The 11,947-nt window shown below is 42.0% G+C and overlaps 1 protein-coding gene across 1 annotated transcript; it reads right to left on the minus strand.

The window, feature by feature from the left end:
* Positions 1–5,465: 5,465 nt before the first annotated feature.
* On the minus strand, positions 5,466–7,585 carry LOC147449694 (3-ketoacyl-CoA synthase 4-like). Its single transcript, XM_086522059.1, has 2 exons — positions 5,757–7,585; positions 5,466–5,665 (listed from the first exon to the last, which is right to left on the minus strand). The coding sequence occupies exons 1-2, from the start codon at positions 7,176–7,178 to the stop codon at positions 5,585–5,587; spliced, it is 1,503 nt and encodes a 500-aa protein (XP_086378185.1). The 5' UTR covers positions 7,179–7,585; the 3' UTR covers positions 5,466–5,584.
* Between the last annotated feature and the right edge of the window lie 4,362 nt (positions 7,586–11,947).

Consider the following 11,947-nt stretch of genomic DNA (forward strand, 5'->3'; position numbering starts at 1 on the left):
ATCCGTGTAGCTTATCAAACAGGTCTTCTACCCGTGGTACGAAAAATTTGTTTTTGATAGTGATACGATTAGTGCTCCATAGTCCACATATGTGTAGTATGTACCATCTTTCTTTTGCACTAAAAGGATTGGAGAACAAAAGAGAGAGGAGCTAGGCCTCACCATCCCTTTGTTTGCCAATTCTTGTACTTGCCTCATGATCTCCTCTTTTTGATCTTGGGAAACTCGATATGGAGGCTTGTTAGGCGGTGAGCTTCTTGGTATGAGCTCAATTCGATGGTCATCTTCCCCTCGTTTTGGAGGTAACTCTATAGGGATATCATCGATAAAAGCATCTTAGAACCTATTTAGAAAACTGGACAAGTTTAATTCTTCTTGATTCCTACCATTTACATTTGATAAAACATTAGATATTTTATGGATTGTGTACGGAGAAACCGAGCTTTTCATTGATTTGTCAAAAGCAGGAGATTTACAAGGGATATGGTTACGACCAGTCTCATTAGAATCTATGTACATGTTCTTTTCCCTGTACTTGAAATACAACCTTCTTTCAAGGAACATTACATTAACAGCCATACGGTCAAACCATGTTGCCCCTAGGATGACATCTTCATGCTTGAGAGGAGAGATGAAGAAATCTTCTTTGTCAACATAGCCTTGGACATGAAATCACAATTTTCCAATCAAGAAAGTAACTGCGGCTTCTTGCCCCTTGAAGGCTCCATCGGCTACAACAACATCTCCCATCTAATGAGCTTGAATGCCTAACTTGGTGGCCAACTCCATTGATATGAAATTGTGAGTGGAGCCAGGGTCAAACAGGATGAAGGCATCATGCTCCCTTACCTTTGCCCAATCATAGAGAGAGGTGATCCTTTGCAATGAGCATCCTCTTTTGGAGCTTTGACTACGGGAATTTCTTTTGGGGCAAGAACGATAGCCATATCCTTGTTTCCCACACTTAAAGCATTTGTGGTCCTTACGAAAAGCTTCTAGATCTTCAGGAGAGAGTTTATTTGTACCTTTGTAGACTCTCTTCTCCTTGGACCGATTATTGTTGTTGTTGTTGTTGGAATTGCCTTGGGAAGAGGTTTGGGAGTTGTTCTTCCCTCTTGATTCATTTTGTCTTTGTTTTCCATGGGCTTGGCATTCCTTTTAGCCCCTTGTTGTAAATTGATGCACAAAGCATCCATAGTGTGGTGGATTACTTCGGTGATAGTAACAGGCTGTTGCGAGTTGACATAATCAACCATTTTTTCAAGTAATCCCACACAAAATTGTTGCTTTTTCTTGGCGAAGTCTATCTTTTGAAAGACAATAGCCTTGAGATGTAAATCCCAAAAAAAATCAATATATTTATGGATAGACTTGTTAGAGAGCGACTTCAAACTCCGTCATTCGATAAGCACTTTGTCCTTTGCATCGCTTACAAGGAATTTCCTCATGATGGAAACTCGTAGAGTTTTCCATGTCCTTGGGGCTTCGCCATTCCCGCAGAGACTAGCCCATCATTGACGAGAATATTTTTGAAGATGGCAAGCTTAAGCATTGAAGCATGGCTCTTAGTTGAATTCATTCCATAGCCAAGGGTGTTGGTGTAGGCTCTCAACTTCTCAACCATCTTGGAGAAGGAGATGAAGTTCTTGCACTTAGTACTTCACACAATGAGAGTGTGTGTGTGAGTGTGTGTGAGAGAGTATATATTGCAAGCAAGCCCCCTTGTTGTTTGGGTAGTACTTCACACAATGAGAGTGTGTGTGAGAGAGTATATCTTGCAAGCAAGCCCCCTTGTTGCTTGGGTCGACCCCTCATTCTAGCTCATACCTTGTGCTCATTGGCTCTCTCAGGCCTAGCAGATCACAAGCCTACGTCAATTCAAGCAATAGTGGTAGCCTTTGGACAAGTGTCCTTCTTTTTCCTTTGAGAGCGAGGGCTTGATAAATGCCTAAACAACTAATTTAATTAGCTAAATCCTCATTGGAGCTCTCCAAGGGTCAACCAATAGGCTTTAGGCACACCTTGAGGGTAGCCTAGTTAGGGGCTTGACATGTGTCCCTTTTGCCTCTTTGAGCAAGGGGTGCCCTTTGGGAGAGGAGGAGTCATTCAACCCCACCCCCTACTCTCATGGCTCGCCCCCTCCTTTGTAGGCATGAGTTTTGACTTTCAAGGCCCCAAGCACCTTGGCCCCCTACATGCTTAAGCACCTCAAGCTCCTTAGTCATCAAGCATGGGATTAGCAAGTGCATGGCCTCTCTCTCTCTCTCTCTCTCTCTCTCTCTCTCTCTCTCTCTCATGCCCCTAGCCTCAACGGCTTGCCCCCTCCTTGTAAGGATTGGATTTGATCTTTCAAGCACATGCCTAGCTTAAACATGCACCTTAGCTATCAAGCATCTCATGCACTTTAATCATGAAGCACCTCAAGCATAGGCCTAGCTTAACTTAAGGTCTAAGGACTTTTAACACTAACCTTTGAAGGTCTTTAATGAAGCTAACCCTAAAGGTCTTTAGGCTCCATTAGCTAGCATTGCTCCTTGACATACCATCACCCATTTGGACCCATTAACTTTGGTCTCATGCTGAGATATATCCATAAGCACATATATATATTCTAGCTCTTGTTCCCATTTATTCTCCCACATTGAATGATCAGTTCAATATGAGAAAATCATTTGGGTTAGTTAAATATTAGATTTTATGACATAATCGATTGACCTTGGAAAGGATCACATAGCTTGGCATGTAGAATGTCATTTTCAAACACGGTGGGCCAACAGCAACCTATATACACTTTTTAAACTGTAGTTTCACCATCAAAATGCCTTGCTTGAGTACCATCATGTGCCTTTCCTAGCTGTCATACGTTGTTTCCCTCATTAGCTTCTCTCCAACAATCTTTGTGACTTGACTTGAACTCTCAACCATGTTTACTTGTTTGAAAAAAAAATCTTCCTTGTATTTTTTAAAAAGTATATTAAAAAGGGCCCAAAAACTCCATCAAATTCCTCAAAAACTAATAAGACCATTGTCACTAAAATAACGATGAACGAGGTTAACGATAACAAAAACTTGACTCAAACTAGACCAAAAAATCATTGTACCAATCTCCAACAAGGAACTGCGTGCAATGCAATCCATGCGCTAGCTACACCACATACTAGTATATTTGTCATCCCATAGCTCTAAATGGCATATAAGGGCTTTGCCAAAGCCAGTTGGGGCTCAATTGGGGGCACTCTTTAGTATGTGACGCACTTTGCCAAGGTAGCAAAGCTCCCAAAAACAAGACCTCAAAATACCTCACTCGACCCTTACAAAAGCTACAGTTTTCTCAAATACCTTCTAAGTAAAACATACATAAAACCACAATACATCTAATTAAAAAACTACTTCAAACATTGTCCACAATCAATCATACATATGGGATCGACCATTCTAGACCCACAACCAACCGTAATAAAGCAACTCACAAATTACATTGTATATGGAGCATATCACCATGATCTCATTTTAGCTAATCACACATATGTAGCATGCAGATTGGGACAATGTTGGAGAGGAACACTTGCAACCTATAGAGCTGAAAAAACCTAAAAATTTTAGGCTTTCTGTGTATTGTTATGTAGCTAGATGATTGCTACAAGCATATTTGAGTTCAATATTGTATGAGTTGGATGTGCTAGATGTGGTTGGAAGACCGAAAAAACTTAAGCTCACAAATTGAAATGGATGGGAGAACCGACCAAAAACTAATCTTTTACTAACATGAAGCTGAGTGGTTTCTTGTAAATTAGTATACGTTTCTAAGCACATATTGCTATTTATGTACCTCAACTCTGAGAATTATGGAGAAGTCAAGGCCGATCTATCTATGACCTACACATACTTCTAACTCTGTGCATAACCATATAGGACATCCCATATCATGTTGGGTGAAAGTTGCTTTTGTTTGGGCCTTTCTAAGCGTGTTTTCCCTATCCTTGGTAGATGAAAAGAGCTGAGATCTCAATCAGAGGATCGTTGAAAGTCAATCTTAAGCTAGCTATCCTTGTAAGCAAGGTTGATTTTTGACAGACACCCTTGCCCTTCAAATTTCCAAGATTTGATGAATTTTCAAGAATTTTAGTTTATTTTTTGTAGGGCAACTCGCATTTCCACCTGTAAAAAACAGGCAAAATACTCCGACTGGGTAAAATGCCCAGTAAAGAGCAACCTTGCTTGTAAGGCTGAATCAAAACTTTTGCCAAGTCAAAATGAGTAACATTAAAACCTATGTGTGCATGTTGGACGTGTTCCAAACTTGAACTACGAAGCTTACGATATTAATGTCTCTGCACTCATGCAACAAAAGAAAGACAAAAAAAAAAAGTATACATTATCAGATTCCACCAAAGTCCTTTCCCAAAATTGTAACTACATACGGAGAGGAGTTTTGTAGGTTGATTAGAAAATTTCAGTAATTATTTCACATTTGAATAAAACCATTAACTTCAATACAAGAAGTTACAAGTTGTTGAGGGTGTGAGCAAAAGCAAGGCAAGACCACATTGAGGCTGGGGGTGGCCAAGTCGCCATTGCTGAGCACGACAGACCTGGCCTTTGCTAGCATGACAAGCGCGCACACTCTCTCTTTGTTGTATATTGAAACTCTTTAGTGTACTCAATAGTCCTTGGCCTACACAAGGCCTTAGTAAAGCATGAAACCCTTGGGAGCAATTGTGGACCATTCGATAATGCTTGTCGATTAGTGGCACATGGCAAGCCCATGATGGCAAGGTTTTTTTTTATCCCTTCCTTGAAAGATAAGTATCATCTTATGTATATCTATGCCCGACATTTGTTTTCCTGTGTCATTGGATAGTGGATCAAACCGTCACGCATACTCTCTCATCCTCTGATGTTACTTATTCATGCAGCAAATGTCCCATTAACATGATTTCAATTTAATCGGCTCCATCACTCTTCTCATGTACAACCAAGGTCTTTATGCACAAGTCACAAACATGAAAAAGAATATCTAAATTTGAATTCATATCAGTAGCAGTGTACTAAAAGATATTCAATACAGGTATACACACTAGATAAGGTTTTATTTGGGAAGGATATGTAAGATAATACCAATGCCAAAAGACCTGTAAAGCATTTGTGTGGGAGCACAAAGACCTTTCTAGAGTGCAAGGACCAAAATCTCCGGTACTACCAAAAAAGAGGGAAAAAAACAGGAGACTCACAATATGAATGCTTGAAATTGTTGGCATCATTTGCCCCTCGTAAATAGCCTAGAAGGCCTTGGAGTTTGTGGTTCCAATTTAAAACTTGCAATGGTTATGGTTATGGTTATGGCTATGGCTATGGCAAACAACAGACATGCAAAGTGTTCCCAACCTCCCACACACCCCAAAACAATTTTTTTAAAATCTCTTAAGAGCTTCCACTTGCATTTGAAAGAGGCACAACTCGCAACATGCTGTAAAAGGACTTGAAACAATAGTTTTAAGTCATGTGCCGAATCACCGACATACTTGAGCTTATTACAATTTCAGAGTTCGGCAGCATAGACAGCCCAAAGAATGTGTTGAGTTTCCTAGCTATCACAAGAACAGGAGACGTTAAATTGATCAAGCCCTTTGATTGTTGTGAAGCAATGGCAACCTTCCTTTGAAACCTATGTAGAAGCGCAAAAACAAATGGAGAGATGTGTGTATGTGTATTTTTGTGAATATGGGTGTGCAAGTATAATAACACTATGTACTAACCACATCAGGTATAACGACTGGATATTGGTCGATGCAGTCTGCCCAAGCGCTATCCGCATGTAGTCTTTCCGTTCGAAGAGCACGCCACACAGCACTATTACACTTGAACCCACTTCCAAAGGCAACTTGCCAGATGCGATGACCCTTCCGCACCCTGCCTTTGGCTTCTGTATATGCCAATTCATACCATATGGATGAAGAGGACGTGTTCCCAAACCGATGCAATGTCATCCTCGATGCCTCCACATGTTTCGGCGACAACTGCAGGTTCTTCTCTAGCTCATCAATGACTGCTCGGCCCCCCGCATGTATGCAGAAATGCTCAAAGGCTAGCTTGAAATCCGGTATATATGACTTTATTTGCATTTTCAGCACTTTCCTTGCCAGTAGAGTTCCCAAGAAATGTAGCTGCTCGGACAGCGGCAGCACTAGCGGCCCCAGTGTCATAATGTTTGTTTTTAGTGCGTTTCCTGCAATCACCATGAGATCTTTCGACAGAGAGACACCCCGCCCCCCTATCTCGTCCTCCTGCTGGCATACACAGTGAAAAGACTTATCATCGGCACCTTTATGTGTACGTACCGTGTGAAGGAGCTGGTATTTGGCTCTTCCTCTCTCCTTTCTCCTGTTGGAGAGAAGTATTGCAGCACCACCCACTCTAAACAAGCAATTGGGAATTAGCATGGACTTGCGGCTGCCAAAATACCAATTTTGTGTGATGTTTTCCGTGCTTACGACGAGCGCGTAGGTGTTTCTATGAACTTGCAAGAGCCTTTTGGCGAGGTCGATGGAAATTACCCCTGCGCTGCATCCCATGCCGCCCAAGGTGTAGCTTCGAACGTTGCCTCGGAGCTTGTATTTGTTTACAACCATGGCAGAGAGGGAAGGGGCGGGGCTGAAGAGGCTACAATTAACAATAAGGATGCCGATGTCCTTTGGTTTGATGCTGGTTCTGTCAAAAAGAGAGTTAAGGGCACCAAACATGACATCTTCTGCTTCTCTGCAGGCGTAGGTCATGGTGGGCTGAGTCGGAAGTACATGCATGGCACGAGGCAGGTATGTCTGTTCACCAAGGCCGGAGCGTTCCAAGATCTTCTGCTGGAAATGAAGGCTGTGTGTATCGAAGGACCCAGATTTCTCTGAGTGCCCGCGGAAGAGCGAGTGTGGCACCATGAGCTCCGGAGGCGGCTTTACGCATGAGTAGTCGACGAGGTAGACGGGCCGGGGGCATGACATGAAATACACAGTTGTGACGAAAACAAGAAGAGTAAAGCAGGTGAGTACGCTTACCAGGTTGTACTGCTGAAGATGGGCATATACAAGAAGCCAAAGGTCTTGAGGGTTGAGCAGGAAGGCTTGCAAAGGGGTAGCCATCAAGAGGGGAATGAGGAGCAGCATGGGAGGCAAATGTATGAGCTTCATCAAATGGGGACGACTTTAATTACTGCATGTGTGTGTGTGTGTAGCAAGCGTATACAAAAAAAAAAAGAGTGTGTGCAGCAAGCGATCGTCATCGCTATGCAGTTTGCCTTCCTGCTCGGCGGCTTCTGCAGCTGGAGTTACAACCCGCCATAGCGAAGCTTGTTATTACCCCCCCTTTCGCGCTAATAAGAAGCCATTAAGGGTTGGTGGAAGTGTCCAAGTGTCTGTGTGCGTGTGCGTGTGCGTGGTTGTGTGTGTGTGTGTGTTTTCGCGACTTCGACAGCCTCAATCAATGCGCACGCGAACGGTAGTAGAAGGACAACAGCACCTGCATTTAGAAGGTAAAGGAAGGTAGTAGCTAGCAACCCTCACTGGACTATGCAACTTGCCACCTCAAGCTCAAGCGGTAAAGGGCTCCCTCCACAGTGTTTCGCATGAGCATGCTCAAATGGGATCGATGGCTGAGGTGATCTGGGCAATCAGATGCATATTTGATAAATTCGGGGCGTTTGGAAAATTCGAGGAGAAATGTAAATTTGGACAAACTTGTAAATTCGAGTGGATCCGCACTCCATGTCTTGAACCCTTGACCTCCCCACCTTGAGCCATGTGCACTAGCCACTATGCCCTCATGCATTCGTTGAAATATAGGGCATTTGTGTATGTCATATTGTAAATGTGGCTCGATTAGTAAATTCGGGGCAAATTTGTAAGTTCAAGGCAATCTCAGATCTGACGGTCCATGATTGACGCGTCCCGTCTTTTCCTCCTCCACAATTGATCCCATTTGACCATCCGTGTGTGATATAGTGATGAGGAAAGGACTCCCCCTTCCCTCATATTATGTTAATTTAGATAATTATAAACAACAATGGGAAAACAAAATCCCATAATCTCTACAAATTTTGTTAAAGGATGGTTCTCATTTCGTAAACCAATGAAAAAAAAGGAAAAAAAAACCCAAATTCTCCATTATTTTTTCCATGATTTTGCCACTTTTCACAATGCTTGAAATTTTGCCAAGAAAATTCGCCTTTAAAATTTGGGAAAAATTACCAAAATACCCCTCTAATTTGTGGAAATTCCCAAAATACCCTTGTATCTATTTTGGTTGAATTATTCAAGCTTATCATTCCTTTATTATTTTCTGGCAATCAAGATCCGTTTTTGAGTGCTTAGCATGTAATTTGTCACAAATTACCTCGCAAAAAAGGGCAATTATATCGAAAAATAATGAAGCAATTCATCTCCAAAGCCTACATAACCTACTCAAATTCTAGTTTTAGTATCTTGTATTGATAGACAATCACTCTTCTTATGAAAGGTACAAATTTTTTAATCTTTGGAAAAATTTAATCTCACAACCAGAGGTATTTTGGGAATTTTGGAAAATTTGAGGGGTATTTTGGGAAATTATGACAAAATATCGGGGGTATTTTGAGATTTTTTTAAATTTGAGGGGTATTTTGGGAATTTCCCCAAATTAGAGAGGTATTTTGGTAATTTTCCCTAAAATTTACCTAGAAGGTCGGCTCGTTGTACTAAAATGGGCGAGACGAAAAGAAAGAGATTTCAACTTTCTACGTGAGTTGATCGACAAGGGGAGAGGAGGAGGACTGTATCTCTTTGATTGGCAATGTCACTCGCCAGTAATTTAAAAAATGTTCACAAAGGGGCAGGAATGTTAGGTGAGAGAAAAAGAGAGAGAGAGCCATCGAAGAACATGGAGAGGAGGAATCCATTAACATCTACTAGGGGCCATATAATGACCCATTGGGACATTGAGTGAGAGAGCTCATAGAACCAAGAGAGGGGTGGAGGACATCATAGATGTTTTTTATTTGGAATGTTGGGTGCCACTATCTTCTGATCACTATGAGTACCCCCTTTTGAAGCCCAAAATAATTGTTACTTGAATGTGAGAAGAGGGCTCAACTTTGTATCTGTCTTTACATGTGTGTGTGTGTGTGTGTGTGTGTGAGAGAGAGAGAGAGAGAGAGAGAGAGAGAGAGAGAGAGAGAGATATCTTAAAGAAACAAAGAATTAGACATATCACATGAGAGAGGCAAACTGTCAAATTATCTTGATAACAAGGAAGCTACCCTATCAAAATATCTATACTATAATAAAAGGGGAGGGTCCCCCCCGCCCTCCGACACATGGCAAGCGCTCCTTGATCCGGCACGTGTGCCCTACAGCTCTCGACAACACCGCACGATTGTACACACACACACACACACACACACAGGCGTCCGGCCAAATTAGTATAGGTAAATTAAGCAAACCGCCACATTAAGGGGGGAGCTAGAGACTCCATCACTTGCCGAGATGACTTCACCACCCGCACAACCGAAAAGCAAGCAGAGAAATGAGAGACATTCTTCCACATGCAATTGTGGTGAGCCATGCAACATCGAAGGGAGCCTTCAAATGCAATCAGAGGCTCCCACCTAGGGCCAATCCCTGCTTTGTGCCGAAAGGCAACCTCCAAACCACACCATTGCACTGGTCTTGCACATCAAAGGGAGCCTCCAAATGCAATCAGAAGCTCCCACCTAGCCTAGGGCCGATCCCTACTTACTACTGAAAGCGACCTCCAAACCACACCATTGCATTGGTGTAGGAGAGTCTTCGCCCAACCCTCCTCCTTCAAGCCTCCCCGCTCTTGAGCCAAGGGGTAGGCCGACCATGCCGCGATCTAGTGAAGCCCAAAAAGTTTACCTCAATGCTTTACTAAAAGTTGAGCTATTTTAGACAATGGAATTTCTTGACTCTTATGTATCAACATTTTCATCCAATGTTTCATCTCCTCTTTCCTATTGGTGTGAGATGTTTTATACCAAAAACTCTGCATTTTAAAATGAACCGATTGAAGCTACAATGCGGGGCATAACCAGTCTATAACACATAGCAAGTTTTACTTGCTTTCACAAAAAAATTTCAATGAAGAGTAACTGTATCAGTCTCTTTTTATTTTTTGCAATGCTCACATCGAGAGTGGTAATAAATTAAAACCCAAAAAGAATTACAACCGCAGCTGTACTCAACACGAATGAGGGTATCCATCAGACATAAGGAGACATAATGACGCATCTATGAGTACATAAAGTCATGCTTCTTAGGCAATGGTCATGCGAGGCTCAGTTATCAGTTATTTGGATGTATAATTGAACCTGCGTTATGGTCCTGTGCATGTAATTGTGCTGGCTAAGTTCTACTATGCTTGCAAATTTGCTACTATGCTTATTTTGGCACAGTTACATTTGGTGAGGCTCAGTTACAAGTTATTGATAACTGAGCCTCGCATGACCACGCCATTACAAAGAAGCCCATAACCCAAAGTGTATGTGTCCGTCTTGCATGTGTTTCTTCCATGTCTTTGAGCCTGATAATGTTATAGTCATAGTCTTACAGCTCATGTTTGGCTTCTTATGCAACATGCTTTTTATCTCATGTGCACCTCATTCATGTTTGACAGAGACATGCATTCTAATGCAAAAAGCTGATTTGAACAAGTGTTTACAAGGCATGCGTATGCCGATGGACGAAGTTTAATCTTTCCAATTTGGCACACGTAATTCATTTTGTAAAATAGCCTCGCTCTTCATTGAAGTGACAAATTGAAGTGACCAAGGTCAAAGAGAGGTAAAAAACAATAAAAGGAATATGCATAATCTTATCAATTACAATTTTATTTCTCTACCCACAATTAAATTTCTAAGAATATCATTGAAATTTTGGCGACAAGGTAAGCCTACAAGGTGACGAGTCAAGATGGCCTATTGAAGTGAAAAGAGGAATAGGAGTTAGGGGGAGTAGGCTTATATGAGTGCCCGCAATATCACATGTCATTTTTTGTTGTGTTTTAATTTAAAATTATAGTATCCATCATACATACACTAGCTTGCGTGACCAGCCTTTGGCACGTCTCGTTCGCTCTTACCATGACAAACATGATATTCATAAGGTGTGAAAAAAGCTTTTTTAATTAAGTTGTGTTTGTATGACCTTGATTAGTTGTTTCAAGGTTAACGCAGATGATGGACGACTTAGTTTTCCACCTCTGTGTGTGTGTGTGTGTGTGTGTGTGTGTGCGTGCGCGCGCGTGCGCGCGCGAAGCTTCCGGATATGCCAAATTCTGTTATGGTCTAGTGCTAGCTCTTGCCCTCTATAGTCGTGCATGCACGATTTTCATCAAGTGTTACCCAAACTCCTCCGTGAAAATGCTGATGTGAGGTGCATTTCTCTCACATTGGATTCCCTCTCTTTTTTTCACAGCACTTCTATCCTCCGTCTCAACCCGAGCTCCTCGTACACTTAGGCATGCTCTGCCTTGCAATAATTAGATTTCCTAGCACTCTTTCCTGCATAAGTTATCCTTAGCAAAATGCTTGACCCATCACTTCTCAATGCCAACAACACCTCTTCCACAGATGTTGCTACTTGAGGCTTCAACTCTCTCTCTCTCTCTCTCTCTCTCTCTCTCTCTCTCTCACTCACACACACACACACACCCAAATGTGGTAGACTGGTTATGCCATTTCCCTCTTGAATATCAAGTCTTGAGTTCAACTCCTTGTCGGCTAGATATTTAAGGTCTCTTGGGATAGTTTCCTACGACGTTAAAAGTCTCTTCTTCTTCTTCTTCTTCTTCTCTCTCTCTCTCTCTCTCTCTCTCTCTCTCTCTCTCTCTCTCTCTCTCTCTCTCTCTCTCTCTCTCCGATTGAGATGCTCATGACTTGCGCTAAAAATCATCGGCTCCATTTCTT

The sequence above is a fragment of the Adiantum capillus-veneris genome, chromosome 10, assembly GCF_014529385.1.
Source record: "Adiantum capillus-veneris isolate H3 chromosome 10, ASM1452938v2, whole genome shotgun sequence".
Taxonomy (NCBI): Eukaryota; Viridiplantae; Streptophyta; class Polypodiopsida; order Polypodiales; family Pteridaceae; genus Adiantum; species Adiantum capillus-veneris.